At 34.3% G+C, this 18356-nt stretch overlaps 3 protein-coding genes across 3 annotated transcripts; 2 read left to right on the top strand and 1 right to left on the bottom strand.

The window, feature by feature from the left end:
• Positions 1-505: 505 nt before the first annotated feature.
• On the top strand, positions 506-7419 carry TRIADDRAFT_50605 (uncharacterized protein; the record flags this gene model as incomplete). The annotated part of the gene is made up of 14 exons (XM_002114747.1): positions 506-619; positions 3170-3257; positions 3481-3547; positions 3986-4104; positions 4610-4768; positions 4879-5032; positions 5192-5294; positions 5426-5555; positions 5635-5726; positions 5925-6018; positions 6129-6210; positions 6381-6559; positions 6729-6733; positions 7351-7419. The coding sequence occupies 14 exons, from the start codon at positions 506-508 to the stop codon at positions 7417-7419; spliced, it is 1455 nt and encodes a 484-aa protein (XP_002114783.1).
• Positions 7420-9762: 2343 nt separating this feature from the next.
• On the top strand, positions 9763-13247 carry TRIADDRAFT_58610 (uncharacterized protein; the record flags this gene model as incomplete). Its single annotated transcript, XM_002114746.1, has 15 exons — positions 9763-9779; positions 9899-10039; positions 10132-10213; positions 10330-10389; positions 11132-11204; positions 11493-11562; positions 11732-11768; positions 11929-11973; positions 12060-12133; positions 12221-12287; positions 12409-12499; positions 12583-12765; positions 12844-12953; positions 13027-13130; positions 13211-13247. 15 exons carry the CDS (start codon positions 9763-9765, stop codon positions 13245-13247), a joined length of 1191 nt encoding a protein of 396 aa, XP_002114782.1.
• Positions 13248-14775: 1528 nt separating this feature from the next.
• On the bottom strand, positions 14776-16883 carry TRIADDRAFT_58609 (uncharacterized protein; the record flags this gene model as incomplete). The annotated part of the gene is made up of 5 exons (XM_002114563.1): positions 14776-14914; positions 15073-15271; positions 15586-15659; positions 15764-15933; positions 16722-16883. The coding sequence occupies 5 exons, from the start codon at positions 16881-16883 to the stop codon at positions 14776-14778; spliced, it is 744 nt and encodes a 247-aa protein (XP_002114599.1).
• Between the last annotated feature and the right edge of the window lie 1473 nt (positions 16884-18356).

The following is an 18356-nucleotide window of genomic DNA, read 5'->3' as shown; positions in this document are numbered from 1 at the left end:
ATACTGAACTCTCTCCTCGATTGCACTGTACACTGTGTACCAGACCAGACGGACGGACGGTTGACCTACAGTACAAACAATCTTGAGGCCCAGGCAAAATCAGTACATTAGTACTAGCTTGCAGAGTCCAGTCTGACCTGGTACTGTACAGTATGGCGTGAGGAGAGGATTGGACTGATTTCTTGGCAAAGACATATTGCCCATAGAAAATACGGATATACAGTGTACACTATAGTCGAAATCTCCTGAAGGCTACAGTAGCTTTCGGCATGTTGAACACACTGTGGTCTGCGTACTACTACTGCACACTGTACAGTGTACAGTACGCTATACTGTAAGTACGTTTATAAAGTGTCGACTCACTTTCTACTCAACACACGCACCACTCAGCTCGCCTTCACTGCCACCTTTGGCCAACCCTCTCGCTTTGCATTCGCCATTGCAGTGAAAAATTCTTCATTGAAAATAATATTTTCTCTTACTTCTACCACTTGAATGACAGAATATGAATGTAGAAAATTTCGCTCTTGCTTGCCGTTTCCTACCTTCAACTTATGTAGAGCAAGGAAAACAATCGAGAAAGTCTCATGAAAATTACATTAAAATCCTCTTAGAACATGTAAGTGCATTTGCTTGAAATTGTTGTTTGCATTTTGCTTGTCCACTGGGGTTGTATCATTGATGGGTAAATTAGCGCAAAAGGTGACCACTGTTTTAGTGAACCATTCGAACAGCCAACCAAGTATATACTTCCGTCTAACTTGATAGCTAGCGTAAAGTAATCACTGGAAACTGTCAATGAAATATATTTGATAATACTTCACATCAAGCAGAACAATAGAGGATGTTTGTGAAATTCCTATGGTCAACATCTCAGATTAATGTTAAAAATACTGACATGAGGTCAATCAAGATACTCCTCTCTTAGCTAGGATATCAATAAATAGACAAGAGGGATAGCAAGCGATTTGGGGGCAGCCCCCTACCTTTTACCTCCCTCTTGTGTTACACCAAATGCACACATACTAACAATAATAATGATTATAATATTGATGCAACCTCGCACTCAATCATCTCCAATGCTGAACCTATCTTGCAATGATGATCGTTGTACTCGCATAAATGGTTTAAAGACCTAAATGGTAACTCATACGTAGGAATGATATGTTTTACAATCATAAATACTTTATTCAAGAAAAAGGATATAATCTGTATAAGAAAGAATGCTATGCCATCAATGATACATTCTTTAGTTTGCATGCTGTACATATTCACTATCGCAGATCATGTTATCGATTAATTAAGTAATTAGACGTGCTTCTATGATCGGATCTGATCAATGGCAGTATTCTCTAGCATTGATCAATCATAAGCAATGGCCAATTTTATTCACTCCTTGTCACTCAATCTTGAGATAGTATCATCGGCAGTAAAAACATTACACTTGATAACACCAGATATGTCCCAAAATTACCACCACTGTATTCTACCATCTTTTACTTCCTCTTTTTTTGGTGGGGGGGGGGGCGATATACAACGATAAAAATCATTTTAAGACTTGGTCCATTTCATGTTAATTAATATCTCTTTTTATGATATAGTGTATTACTAATTAAATGGAATAGTACGTGCATATCCACCAGAAATCTTATCGACGTCTCCTATTTTTAATGGCACAACTTACATTGTCAGATTTACGGTAAAGAATAAAACCTATCTCGTCAACGAAAAAGAAAAGACTGCTTTATTCACTGCTACTCCACTGCTAAACTTAGTTTACCTTAATGGCTTTTTGAACAAATACATTGATGAACTTTAACAACCATCATTATTCAACAGAACAAATAATAACAATGCCAGACCTCTCGCAGTTATAACCAAAAATCTACTATGGAACAAAGTACTCCATTGTCTTCTATTAACGATAGTCTCTAGTCGTTTCTTCATGCCATCAAAAGCCTCTAAGTGCATCTTCACGATAGATTAAATCGCCCCAGGCAATACCTTACCTTTATGAATGAATTAATATCATCTAGATTGAAACTATTATAATTATCAACCTGAATCCAGCTGTGTGCCACTGATACAACGCTTAATATTAAATTGCTTGAACGATAATTTTAATTATTCACCAACATCAAAATTGTACATAGTACGCTAGATTAATTTACAGTATTTACTCTTACGAAATAGTTTAATATCGGTATGCTAATTCATTCGACACAAAAGTCGCTTAATGCTTCTACTCTCGTACATGCTCTTGCCTCATTTTTTAGAGAGCTTGAGAGGTTCATGATCCAGTCCAACCACTATGAACGTCATATACTGTACACGTACAGTACATAACCATCTTTGAATGAACATCCATTAAACCACGTTTAAAGCATTACAATTGCTTTTCAAAGCTCGATATTAGGCCTAGAATGATGATTATAATTAGTGGAAACATTCTTAATTACCAATAATATCAATAAAGAATTACCGCAACAATGTAAATACTGTACACGTAATTCACAGTATAGCACAGTCAGTGCCAAAAGTATGTCATGTTTACAACGTAAATGTAATCTAATATGCTCATATTCAATAATGAATAAATTAAAAATGAGGAATAGCGCTAATTTAATCAAGGCATTACGGCGTGATACTGTAACCGGATTACTGAAAGTATTCTTTTAAAATCTAATGCGATCAAAGTCATGCATTCAATGATGAGCAAGAATATGCTCATAATTTAGCCCAGTGTATATTGTATAGATGTGACGCTCTACCGAGCAGCCGTGGATGATCATTATAATAGCCGTAAATTTATCGCTATAAATGCTCCTAAGTTCACTTAAAATAACCAGATAGAATAATTATACCGTAATATCATATTATGAGTCCCTAGGGTACATTGCATTCCACATTAGCAGTTACACACAGTAAAGTAATTTTTTCGTTGGTACAGTATATCCTTTCCGCTTTCATTCTATAACCGTCATATACAAAACCCTCTTTTCTTTTATATAATATAAAGGGATTAACTTCGTACTACGCCGCTAATGTAGACAATATCTTTTCACTACATAACTATCGCCAATTATTAATTAATTGCTTATTTTAAATTTAAATATATATATATCTATTGCCAACGATTTAATTCTTTCTGTTGATTGAATAATGGTAGAAAAAGCTACCGGTCAAAGGATGGGATAGATCAACAATCGAAATGTTATTAAACGAAATATCCACGATGGACAGCAATAATTTTTTAGGTCTGTAAAACTGCATCAACATTAACAATTTCTTAAATTTGAAGTACAATCTTAATATTTCAATAATTACCAAGCCAGCAATGATACAAAACAAAAGCCGTAGTACTGCTTGCTGTGTACAGTACTTAGTCTTTTAAATTGCAATATATTTATGCGCATTTTTTATTCAGCATAATGAGCCTTGACCAGTTCATGATAAACTACGCGTATATCACCAATATAGGTAATGCTGGGATTGGAGAAAGAGAAGGTAGAATTGCATCGCCTATTGTTGTTCAGAGACATTATGGGTACAATATTAAACTAATTATATAACATATTAGAAATAATAAATATTGTTACAATAGCCTCGGTTATTAATTAATGAATATTGTATGATTAATGAGCGCTAAAATAGATGAGCAGTTATAAAAATAAGTAAAGATCATTTTGCCTCATATTACTTGGCAGATGTTGAATTTCTCTATATTTCTAAATTCAATTATGAAGTTATAATTGTTATCGTATCCGTCATTCTGTACACAATGAATATCAGTTGTAGCTTGTACCGCAAGAAAGTACCTATTCAACACTGTACAGTAACTATTCTTTATAGACCTCAGACAATACTGGTATGTTAATAAATATGCCTTAAATAATTTCATAGCTACTGTCTACGCTATTTGGTATTTGATGTAAACAACGTCTTTGTTTGCACAAATTGCTAATTATTATCATTATAACGATAGACTGGCCCACGGTATTGGAAGATCTGGCGATATTGCTGCCGTACAACCAAAGGCTGCAGGATCTTCTCTAATGATGAAACTAACTAATGCAATGGTTTTAGATGCCATTCGAATTGCAGGTATAGATACAGGATATCTTTACTTTTGCTTCATCATTTATACGCATGTTGACTTTCTTACCGTTGGGATAGCAGAGCTAATAATTAGCAATAATAGGATTACTTTACGAACCGTAAACCAATGATCTCTATTGCTAATTAGCTAGATCAGAGTCATTAGTATACTCTTTGTCTTCGTTCGATGCATTATGCGATACAGATATAGTATTACAATTTACATCAACCCGGTCAATCTCCTATGCCTGTCTTGAGACTAAAGTTACGCTAGCTATTAATATACGTGTATATGTAGAATTAATGATCCCATTAATTTGCAATAATGACTAGTGTTACCTATGCTGCTCTAGTCTGTATTATGCTGATAGCTTGCAATGACATAAACCGTACTTATTACTGGAGCTTGAATGCAATTCCAATTTTTACTGTGTGATCATGTGGATATGAAATATTGTTTTCATGCCGTTACTACAATTATCTATTAAAATCTTTTCTAAAATCGTAACAGGCGTTCGGAGTGCATCTTCTTGCATTGTGGTTCCTATGGCAACTGGAATGAGTATGGTTTTGACCTTTCTAACCATTAAACAGATGAGACCTGAAGCAAAGTATATCATTTGGCCTAGAGTAGATCAAAAATCTTGCTTTAAGGCTATTTTTACAGCTGGTAAGAATATCTTTAGGAATAGCTTAGCGTTCTAATGAAATACTACAATTTTATAAATAGTTCTATCTGAAAATCAGTCATTGTAAACTGAGATAATGTTGCATTCATAGGCTTTGAACCAATCGTCATTGAGAATATTTTAGTTGAAGATGAATTAAGAACTGATGTACAGATGATAGAAAAACATCTGAAAGGCATACCGCCTGAACAAATATTGTGTATTTACACTACTACAAGTTGCTTTACACCACGGGCTCCTGATAGGTACGATAAAGTATTAATTCTTATGTAATAGTTTCATAAAGTATGTTAACGCAATATAGCTTTGAACTAAATTAAGGTTTCGCCGTTCACAATGACGATCATGACATGAATTGAAATTTGAGAATCAAACATAATCTTATTTCAATTTACAATTTATAGTTTAGAAGCAATTGGCAAGTTGTGCAAGGAATTCGAGATTCCACACGTAGTTAATAATGCATATGGTTTACAATCTTCAAAATGCACTCATCTAATAGAGCAGGTTTATAAGTATATAATATATAGATACAGTACATAGTACATAAATATAGTAGAACACTGATATTATTGAGAGTGGCAGTTTGTGAAAATTAATTGCTTAATTTACTACTATTTTTAAACTTTATTTAAAAGGCTGCACGCTCTGGCAGGCTCGATGCATTTATTCAGAGCACAGACAAAAATTTTATGGTTCCTGTCGGTGGAGCTGTAATCGCAGGATTTGATGACAGTTTTATCAGCAAGATTAGCCAAACTTATCCGGGTATAGGATTACTTATTTCCAGTTAATGAAAAGAAGTGCAGACATTAATTAACTATTACGTTTTTTATTATCATTTCAGGACGTGCGTCAGCTGCTCCAGTTATGGATCTATTTGTGACTTTACTATCAATGGGAGTAGAAGGGTTCAAGGATTCACTGATAGAGCGAAAAGTGAGTATGCTAGCTTTAAGGCTTACAGATCAAAGCGATCTACTGCAACTACTTACTTATACAAATATTTCGTCAAATAGACTCTAAAATTTGTATATCTATATAAAGAACGAAGGAAAGATATAAATATATATTGTGGCCAGGACATGAGATTCTTTTTGCTATACTATATGATTATTGAAACGAATTTTTTTCTAGGGAATGTATCGATATCTACAAAAGCGCTTGCAACAGGTCGCATCAGCTCACGGTGAACGACTTTTAGTCACCCCTAATAATGCAATATCTATAGGTATCTGACCGATGTACTAATTTTTTAGCTGATTTTAATGGCATGGCGTTGTTACCTTAGCTGTAATGATTAGTAACTCCTAACCTACACTCTTATCACACCAACAATAGGTATTACATTATCTTCTATGCCTACTAAACATGCAACCGAACTAGGGTCAATGCTCTTTACCCGAAACATTTCTGGGGCAAGGTATTAAGTCAAATAGTATTTTTTTTCTAAATTATAAGTACACTACGTGGTTGTATACCTTTTTTGTGCATATCTTTATTCGGTATGGATACTTACGAACAGATTACCTAGATTTCATTAATTATTAAGTCATTCTTTAGCCATTACTAAATGTACCGATTTTTTGTCAGAGCTATAGCCCCTGGTGTAACAAAGCAAATAGGATCAGTCACATTTGAAAATTATGGATCCCATTACAATAATTACCCTTATGCATACTTGACAGCTGCTGCTGCTATTGGATTGAAAAAAGATGATGTTAATACATTTGCGAGAAGATTAGATCGTGTATTTAGGAAACTGATAAAACGTAACATGAAAAGACGAAGTATAGAAAAAATAGTTACCGAAAAGTTAAGTGAACTTGATATCAAATGGAGCGATTTTTCATCACAAGAAGACGACGGTCTGGAAGGTGGACAAAATCAAACCCACTTGACTTCCGCTAAAAATTCTGCTGAGAATTTATTGACAGCCAGCAAAAGTAATGAAAATCTTAATGCAAATGATAGTAACAGTGATATTGGAGTTACCGATATTGGCATCGAAAAAGGCACGGATTCTTCTGAAGGCGGAGTTGTAATTGAGAATAGCAAGAATTTTTCCCAGACTAATGTAACTAACCAAGCAGATAATCCCACTGCTGCTTTTATTACATCTGATAATGGCAATCCTGTCGACAATACGCTTAAAATAAATATAATAAACGATGAAACTATTGAACCAGTATCGACGCCGAATGATATTCATATTGACTCCTAAAGTTCTGTTGAATAACCTTTTAAGGAAGTAAGTTTCAAAATACGACATGTTAACTTATACTTACTACGAAATCCTCGTTTGGTATCAGCAGAAAAGCAATATCGTCATTTAAAATAATGAAAATTGAAGAAAAAATGACTACGTAGTATTTTTACCACTAACTCTACGGGTGATTTATCAATATCTTTAACAATCGAAGTGAATTATTGCCATTTGACTTAATTCTGTAATGGCTAGATTAATCCCATAAATTATTCGAACGGTTGAATGAAATCTATGGAATACATTTATATGGCTATAATGACCAGGAAGGAGCTCCGACCCTGCTCTAAACTTTAGCAACTGAAGCTAAAATTGGAGAATGAAATAATTTCTGTTTCCTCATCTAATTCTAGCTTTAGAAATTGAAAGTGATTAATATTTTAGTATTTTCTATTATTACATTCGTGATTTGATCGAATTCTTACATTACCAACAATAACTTAACGGCAAATCACGTACACCAATACTAATAGATTTAATTGTCATTAAGTTAAGAAAAGTAGAAATTACTATTAAATTATCATGATAACATTCCCCAATTGCTTCAACCCAACTTAGACCAGATTTTTAGTTATTGTGAGATTACTAATTGATTAAATGCTAATTGTTCACATTGGTTTTTATATCGATTTTTAAAGCGCCTATAAATTACACGTACGCTATTGTTTACATTAAATTAAAATATGCTTTAAAATTTTATTTTCCAATGAGAGCAAACATATATTTTAAATAATTTTTGTTGAGGAGTATTCCAGCCAGATGTCATTTATGCCATTTATGTTATATTAACGATAATTGTGAGCCAGATAAAGTAAAACATGATACAATTTATTGCCATATAACACTTCAAATGATATTTACTAAGTTATTTATCTAATATTTTACGGTACTTTTTAGCCATTATCATCTAGATACGAGTGTTTTACAATTCTATAGTCAAATGTAACGATATTTAGCTTTACATTACAAAATTGATTGAACTAGGAATTACGAATCATTGATTGTATCTTTATGCGGTATCGTTATATAAGCTATATACCAAATATGTGCGCGTTGATGTGTTAATTATTGATAGAGTACTTAGTTGAAAGCCCTACAGTACGACAAACATATTTCGGATGCATTAGAATTGTACAGTAATTTTAATTTTTTGTATGCCGAAATACCGCACAGCATCGATCGTCAAATGTTTATATTGATAATTAATTACTCTACTATGATTTAACCTTGCTAATTTCTGATATTGATATACGATGTACGTATTTTCGACTTTAGTATTTCTTCTGTGTTATAATCATATTTATTTATCCCTGTTATACCAGATATTTATCCAGCTAAGGTATCAACTAGGTCAATTAATGCAGTAACTGTGTTTATACATATGCACAGTATATATATATATATATATATATATATATTTACCTATGCTACAATGTTATAAGCAATAAAATCAGTTGTATGCTCTGATTTTGTTTCATTAGATTAGTTAGTAACAGATATGCCTGGATTTGTAATGCTTTATTAGTATCAGCTAAGCAGTATACTGTGTATGTTTTACGTGGCCATCGTACAGTATTGTGTATTAGGTACTACCATAAAGTTAAAATTGATGATATACGTACTTCTATGTTGGCATCGCTTATGCAATATAAACATTGCTGTTTTATACTTCAATTTCCTTACATGTATAGAAATAGAAGTCTGTTTGTTTGTTGGTTGATGAAATATCTAAACTATTGTAAAGTACTAACCGTCTTGTAACTGTCTGCTGCCCTAGCTGCCTTTTTGCGTTGAGCACCAAGCGAATATGCGAAAGGCATAGCGTAGTTCTTTCTTTCTACTACTGTTATGTTAGGTCCGATAAGTACAACTTATTTATATCATTGTTCCAGGTTTTCTACGACTCTATGTTCATAATTGATTGAAAAAATTAAATGGCATGACACAAGTAATCAAGTATTTAACTTAACTACTTATACTCCATTTCCTGATACTAGTAATAAATAAACTGTAGTGCTACTTTTTATGATGCCATAGCAACTACTCGATTTGAATAGCAAGAGCCAAAACCGAAGATCGACAGTGTTATTAAGCATGTTTGATGAGACTCATATCAATTTGAAAGTACTCTATCGCTATTAACCTAATACATCGTTCCTAAGCGACTCATAATCGTCCCAAACTTTAATGAGCAGCAGTTGTTGAAAATGATTTGCATCATGATAATATTTAGCTACTTATTCTACATCATTCCCTGATTCTAGTTCTAGCTCCTTTCCCCATGATGCCACTAGCATCTTCTCGATTGCAATAGTAAGCACCAAAATCCAAGATCTAGTATGGGGTTATCGAGCATGTTGAAGAGTCCATACCTATTTAGTATGGATTTTTGGACTGTTCTTGCTGATCACCTCACTTCATTGATATAATACCATCGAAAGGCTTTTTTTCTATTGCCTCCTCCATGGTGGACTGACCCCGACGATGATCTAACTGTGTACTGTAAAGTCTATCGTACAGCCAAAGCATGGGCTTCCAGCTGTAGAAGCCCATGACTACAGTGAGTCTGCCTGTCTGTCAGTATGTTGTAGTCCATGGTGCTGTACTGTACGGCACGCTACAGCATGTACAGTACAGTGTAAACCCTTAACTGGAAATAAAGTTCGCGGCACGCGTGCGGCCTTGACCATCATTGCAACCTGCAGAAAAATGGCTAGTCCATCTAGGTTGGTCAACAGTCTGCTTTCGTTGTGATTAATCATTCATTAACTAGACTACTTATCCGTAGAGTCTGATGGATACTTTGAGCATACAACCAAGCATTTATGAATTATTTTTTTTATAGATTTCCAAACGATATCCGGTTAATCTTCCTTTTGCTATACGGTCCAATTGGATTGGTTCTACTCATTTTACGCCTTGCTGTCTATCTGCAGCTGCAATTAGCTGCTCATTTCATACCATGTTACTATGGCTCTATAAGAAGGTTGGATTAATTGACCTGCAATCAAAGCCATGATATATTGATCGTGATTAAAATGTGTCATTCATGCGATACTTGCTTCAATATTCTTGTAGGTTTATATTGCAAAGTATTTCAGCTGTTTGTGGTATGCTAGTGCATTGTTCTGGCCGTCATCAGTTATCCTCGAATAACAAGGTTCGTAATCTTTCGGTATGATCAAGGCAAAATTGCTTGTTGACTTCATGGAAAGTTATCTCTAGATCAACATCAAAAGTCTCTCTAATCGTATTATATGCTATATTATTGTATAGGTTATCGTCAGTAATCATGTATCGGTTATGGATGCTACCGTATTGAATACGACGTTACAAGTAAGTTGGGAACATACTTGAGCGAATCTCTTGCACCCGGTTTTAACCTCTGTATCAAGCCGATAGATAGCCTTATCGCTCTTATCTAGTTGTCGTCTTTCCATGTTGATATATGGAAATTCTTTAGTCGATAGCAGCCTAAAAATACAGGATACAGTAGTACAGTAATCAGGATTGAGCAAAACTGCAATTTGTGCGATCCTGGTCTCCTGGATCCAGTAAATTGTACCAGTTTTAACTCGCTTGATTAAAAATACTTATGTCCATGAAGTAGTGTGAACGTTAATAACTGGAAAGAACAATACCGTATCTAATTAGAGTCAATAGTTCCAGTTACGATCACAGGTTTAGTACATCAGCCGATGCCTTTAAAAATATCGATAATGTTGCTAGTTGATTCGAAATTTTAATGACTTCACCTTATTGTATACCGTACATGACCACTATCCAAGTATCCCATTGGAAAGTAATATTCGGTAGACGTGCTAATAGTGCAAATAGAATTTTTACCTTAGAAGGAACTTGACGTACGGTAACTGCAGGGTAGCGTGTAGTAGCTTAGCGAGTCAGGACTCCTAATCTGTTATCCACCGCGTTTGTAATTATGGCATAATACTTGAAGAATGAATACAGGGTCTTTTTTTGCCATGTAATCAATGCATTGCTGTATATCTTAAATGATTGATTTCATACAGATTGATTATAGTCCTAAAGTAGCACTTATTCTTTATATCCAATGAAGGTCAATAGATCATATAGCAAAGATTATTATCCGTCAAGAGAAGAATTCCTTAAGGCTTGTAAAAGCAAAACTGGTGAGCACTGTATCTTACAGCTTTACTTTCATACTCTCTTACTAGCATTCCCTCATTGCTCTGCTAACGCGTATGCCTCTACAACATTTATATCTTATAGTGAAAGTAGTATTAGTAATAACGAGTAGCAAGTGTGTAGTCACTAAACTAATACGTAGACTGTTACATTATTGATCATTTATGTAATATGGCAGTAATTACTTCCCCAAAGATCTTGCAGTTTCTCAGATAAAATTCTACTTCTTCATATCCTAATGTAAACTAACCATGACACTTAATTGCCTTTAGAGTTATCTCAACCCATCCTTCTTTTCCCTGAACGCACTATTTCCGATGGAAAATCCTTACTAGAATTTTGGTAAGAGATCAGTAAATTTTTATAGCACTTAAATTGTACGATGATATACTGTACTCATGTTTGTAATCTGCTTACCGTTTACTCTAATCATTTTAAAATCAATTTCGTTTACGTAGCGTAAACTGTACATTTTCATAAATGCGTGTTTACATATTTTATCGTTCAACAGTGATTGGATTTTCGAGACAGAACATTCTGTACAGCCAGTAAGTATAATGATTTAGTGATCATAAACACATCGAGTATGAAGTTGCTGTTAAGAACGTTGCTATTGTAGCATCTTGATTCATGTATTATGTAAACTAAGCAATACTTAATATTATGATCTTACCAAGATTTTGACATTGCCTATGTTATTCTATATAGATTGTAATTAAAGCTACACGACCATTTCTTGGTTATGTCAGATTGGTAGGTAGTTTGTTTTAGTATCGATACAGTAGGAAGATACGACGTAAGGGTGATATTCGCATTATCTTCATTTTAATATTTATTAGACTACTCGAACCAGTAATCGATGGGAAGACCTATTGTGGCATTTTTTCGTTCCTTATACATTTTATGATATACGGTATGAACTAATCATTCCTGCAGGCATGAACCATGTTTGTGTAATACGATAAATAATAATATTTACCCTTATACTCTCATGATCTAGTATTTTACCTGTCTTATCAAAGGATGCAAATGAATCTAATGATAAAGCTATATTTAGATTACGAAAGGTATTATATATTATTAAATTTGGCATTTTGTGAAATAGATATACGAGATATCTGTATACTAACAGCTAAGGGCTAACGTTTATATTTGCCTCCTTACCAACTTTCATCAATATGTTTACAGGAGATAAGTGAGGCTTTAAATTTGCGAAGTGATCCAATAGTCTCTGAACAGTCTTCGTTATCGGCATCCCAAATAAAAAAACAGGCAGACGGTGATATATTTTATTGATGGAAAAAAGATATTTATTTCTATTGAGCGTTGTATAAATCGTTTATGCTTAATTTTACTATTTAGATGGTGTTATAAATAGCGATAATCCGCAAACTGAAGTTGTTCAACCTGTGACACCACAAAAAGATAGCAGTAAATCCCCCAAGACCACAACACCTACCAGGGATACCAGACTGGCCAAGATGGTGCAACAAGTGCAAGATGTTTTTCCTCAGGTTCCTTACGATGTAATTCAAAAGGATTTAGGTGACTATAAGAATTAAAACTACCCCCAAAAAGCAAAGTAGTGTCAGATGTTAATTTCTGCCTTTGTTATTCTTACAGCTATAACTAAGAACGTTGATGACACTATTGCTAAAATCTTGGATGGCAGAATTAAGTATACGCCTGTAACTCCACCTAAGAAGACCGAAAATAATGAGATATCTACATCAGTAAGATAAATTTGATATTACTATTGCGACATAGTCAAAAATGATATTGATAAATGATCGATGTCCTTTACAGCCTAATAGAAGTTTATTCTCATCTAAGAACTTTGGAAGAAGTTCATCAGAAAGACTTACGTCTCTATTAGATCGAAGGGAAGCTTTAATAGAAAGAGCACGGAAGTAAGCACACATAAAATAATGACAACCTGAGTTCTTGCTTAGCAATTGCGATTCATATTTCTTTCATCTGTTATATATAGGAACTACAGAGAAAACTTAGAAAGTAAATCGAAGTAGAAAGTTTTATAGTATGACAGTGTAGTGTAACTGAATATATATAGATATTTACGGTATAAATGGATACCTATGTTGTATAATATCGATAGAACCTTCCCGATATTTCGACATATTGACTCTTATAAGATTATCATGAGCATTATAAGAATGTCTATTTTTCATAATGCCATGATGAGCATCACCCTATAAAAAATTTTAAATGTGATTTCAAATTCAACTTTTGCAATCTAATTTTAATAGTTATCAAGGCATCTTGATTTGGAACTCACAACTAACTTAATAATGTATTGCTACCGCTGATGGTTATTGCTACATTTTAATAGCCGATCTTTTATGTAATATACAAATCTATCAACTTAGATGTTTGCAACTTCGTCATAACTACACAATGAGTTACCATTAACATAATTCAAGTCGATTTGTAATTGATCACATGTACGCCTACCTTTAGTTGACTAGCAATGTTTTAAAATACGGCGTTAATAGAAACTACTATCTTCATAGTGAATATTATATTCCTTGCAAATACGATATGTGCAATAGGTTACTGTTTTATATCATCTGATTATCCACTTGTTTGTTTAAGAGTTTCTTATCTATAAGTTACAAAGCTTATCAAACATGAACGTGCATCAAAATGCTGAATTCTATATTTAATTATGTATTAGGTTATTGAGATTGTAAATTTAATTTAATGATTGTTGTTACTGCTTTATATAAGAACTGTGCGCGTTGTCACAGTAATAACAATCCAAATAGCATCATATGACAAGTTGTCATTTATTAATACTTCGTATAAAAATTATTGTGCATTAAAAATTTGTACGATAATATTATATTGAACGGTTTATTGTTTATTGTACTATTAACTTATATTAAGATACTGTACATTTCTGTATAAGTTATTTACAGAATAAGATACTATTGTTTTATTAGAGACACTGAAAACAGCTATAAATACCAATGGCATGACATGCATCAGTGCATTTTAGTCCATACAATAGAAATGTTTGCATATAGTCAGGTAATGACAACCTTGATATCATTATTTGGTGACGATCTATGCTCGTACTCTATTAAGCAATAGCTGGCCATCTTTACTTATGACCTTTCATCAAGCACCTTTCTGTATAGATCCGATTCAGTAGAGACGGTAATTCGTCAGTGTTAGTGCACTCCACTTGATAAAGCTGTGGGTTGGAATTTCGGCGTAAATCTGTCATAATATCCTTTCTAATATCATTGAACTCCTTGGATATATCTATATTTTGAGAATTTATTTTCCCTACTACGTATACAATTTGACGAAAGATAACAATTAAATATTAATGGTAGCAAAAGTAGGAATCACTGAATAATAGCAAAGCAAAATAAAAATATTTACCCTTTCCAATATATTGTTGTATAGATTGTGAAACTAACTTTCTCAGTATTTTATCAGCTTGATGTAGGAAATTATTGGCAATAATTGATCGATCTTTCTCCTATCCAATTACCACAATAACAAATGCATGACAGAAATATCAGATCAGATAATGCAAATGCTATTACGAAGTAACCCTCCATTTAATTTAGCTAATTTATAAACCTTTTGTAGCTCATCTGTCGAAGAAATAAATACTACCGGCTTGCTGAAGGTATCTATAGTAAAATCGAGCAACATCTTCCTAGTAGAATAAAAATTTTAAAACATTTCAACGGTAGCCTTACAATCGAAGCAACTTTTAACTTTATAATGCAAAGCAATTTTAGCGGTGAAGCGTCTACATAACGTGTATCTATCTTTCCTTACTAATAAAATATGCATTATCATATCTAAATTTACCAATTATCAGGATCTTCATTGGTACTTTCAAAGATGAAGTTATTGTCTTCCCAAGGAAATTTACTGGAATTGGCAACTTCTAATTTGCTGTCCATTTTTGTAATCGTTGCTTGAGCAACTGGAACTACTCTGTTACAATTTCGCCGAAACGCTACTTCAAGAGGGCACTTTACCCAAATCTGACCATATCCCCATGCATCTACCAGATAAATGTACGACGACAATTTAAAATGCTATAAAACACTAAATACAGTTAAATGATCAACAAATCAGGTATAACTTATGCCAATCAAATACTATGCGTACAGAAGCGAAATACTTTTACAACACAAATTATGCTTTGCAAATAATCACAACGATCTGATAAGCGGTAGTATGTACAGTACTGTAAGATTATCTGTTCTACTATCACTAGTAAATTGGCCCAATTGCATAAATGGATGTAAAATAAATAGATCTATACGAGCATCATTCGCAAATGAATACTGCACATAATAAGAAATAATCACTCACGTTTCTTTGCTAGCTGATAGATCTTATATCGCATACTACGATAATAAAAGTTATCATCTAGTATATAAAGGCACCTACGATATTTTATCATGGATAATAGAGTTATATAATTAGAATTTGTTGTCGAACTCGTTGTATAAAGTACTTTACAATGACATCTCATTTTAACAAATAGCACCTTTTACTGTCTTTCTTAGCAGTCTGTATCATCTCTTTTACGATTTGCCATTTTTCGCGATAATCAGGGTTAGTCTGCCACGGTAGTAGAGTATCATCAAAACATTCATAATATTCAATACAATCCAAAATAAGCTGCCTCATGTTCTTCCATATTGTATCTTCACTATCCTAAAAACGATTGAAGACTTGTTAGTTTCCCAAAACAGTATACTGTGTATCTTGAAACTTCTACGGTTACGTGAGTCATCTCTGGCCCTTGTTATCACTGCATTTCTCGTATCAGGAGATTTTATTAGCTCGTAGTACAGTATAGTATATTACGATTCCTTATATTTATCAAGAACCCTATTTGCGGTCAATGATTAATTACTGGTTCTGGTGAAATTACAAGCTCGTCCACGTATAGTGCTATTATTGACTACTAAAAGAAGATCATCTTTTAATGGCGCCTAGTACCATCACCCAATTCGATATGAGTCATTAAGGAACAATGCTATAGCATTTTTTAAGACTTATGAAGTGGACTGTGTCGGTTGCAGCACAATCTACTTTTACTGCCAACGGGGACATTCTCGTAGTACTGTACTTTTACGCGTCTACTGGCCATCTGAGATAGCTATCATCGTCCAATTTTGAAGAAGATTCTTACGCATAAGCTCCGATATCCGTATGATTTGTAACTAAACCGCTGGAAATCAGGACTTATCGACATAAGGATTGTGCAATAATAACATTCATCGTTGCTGATATTTAATAATAATTCTACTACAAATCACATGAGCTGCAAAATGGGGTATCCGTAATGCATTGCTTGAAGTCACCAATACTGTAAACATATTCATGATTTACCTCCAAAACATTATTATTTGCAATAATAGGTATACTAGTTGTACAGCCTGTAGGCAACTCTTTCTATGCAATAGCATGCATTAACACTCGATTCGTGATGCCTTTACCTGGAAGTCAATTTCCTTAGGTAGTATTGAGTCATAACAAATATGAATGGGGATCAATGGCTGAGCATGATTGGGCAATGCTGATATTAATCGATGAATTAAAGATGTTTTACCAGCACCTGGCAATCCATAAACAGCGAGTAAAACTGTCTGACTAGCCATCTTTGGGAATAACTAATTCATTAAACTGTTCAAAATGTTAACTGGCTTTCATCATTTGGCCTAGAAACTAATCCATCGGTGGTGGAAATGATTCTCTACTTATTTTATTGATTTATTTCTGCTATTTCTGATCCTTATTGGCTGTTTTACTACCGCTTGTAGTAAAGCACTGTACTATACTGTACCGTGTACCAGAAGACCTGGATTGACCACTCTTGGACGGACAGACATCGTTGACCTCATCTTGTCGAAATATTATGCCAAACACTTGGTTATAACAGTACTTACAGAGTTACAGTAAGCATGCAGTTTGCGAATTGGCTGATTTCTTCTAAATTAAGTAATATTATAGTGAATCTTATTGCCTATTAATAAAGTGCTTCTTGGACACAGCTACACAGTATAAGATCGATGATGTTATTTAAATTAGTGCCAGTGCAAACACGCACGGAAGATCCATACTAAGTGGTCATTCTTCGACATTACTGATGGTCTCATTTTGGTCAAAGATTCTGTCTGTCTGAGTTCTTCCCCACATACTACTCTAGTCCATGACGGTAACTACTGCTGTATACTGCTCAAAGAGCGGGTCCAACCTCTTAGGTACAGTATTGGTTAGTCTTGGAAGTCGCTGTCTGTACGATGGTCTACGGACAATTGGACATGGACGACGAGAAGGGTTGCTGGACTGGACACTGGACATTCCGTTGGACGGACAGACACCGGGCTAACTTTGGTCAACCAATTGTATCAAACACTTCATTATGACAGCACTTTAGTATAAAGACTATCGATTGTGAATTGACTGATTTTTGCTATATTAATTAAGTAATATTACATTGTATTCTATTGCCTGTTACTAAGTTTTGCTTGGAAGCAGTAACTTGAGGTCATCCATGTTATTCAAATGAATACGAGCGATTTCCAAAACAGACACGGAAGATGCATACTGAGCAAGTATTTTTGTTTTCGGCCGCATCTGGTCAAGAGTCTGTCCATCCGATACCATCGTAGTTCATGGACATTTAGAGTAATAACGCGCATACTGTAGACAACAGTAGCGTGCAGTACTGTACAATGTACAGTAGTACAGTGCAATGTACAAATGTACTACAGTACTGTACACTGTACAGTATATCGTATCTCTATCGCCTGAACGCCAAGCAAGTCAACCTTTGGTATCGTACCGATACCAAAGGTATCAGTACCAGTACAGTACCAGTACGGTACTGGTCCTGCGAGCGGGTGCGACCATCACATGATTCGATGACGAGAGAGAAAAACGAACCGATCCAAGCATGATGAAAGGTTCGGTTCGGTACGGTACGGTAGAGACGAGTTGCTGGACGGAGTGGAAAGATTCCCTTGGGTACAGTATTGGGGTTGAGTTTTGGAACGCAGTCCAGTAGATATTGGTTCACTATCGCTCGAGTTGATTGGTGAACAAGGTTGAAAAATGGCCGCTTGGGTTCC

This window comes from Trichoplax adhaerens, genomic scaffold (genome assembly GCF_000150275.1).
Source record: "Trichoplax adhaerens TRIADscaffold_8 genomic scaffold, whole genome shotgun sequence".
NCBI lineage: Eukaryota > Metazoa > Placozoa > Uniplacotomia > Trichoplacea > Trichoplacidae > Trichoplax > Trichoplax adhaerens.
The sequence above is the reverse complement of the archived record's forward strand: the minus strand, read 5'-3'. Positions and strand labels throughout refer to the sequence as shown.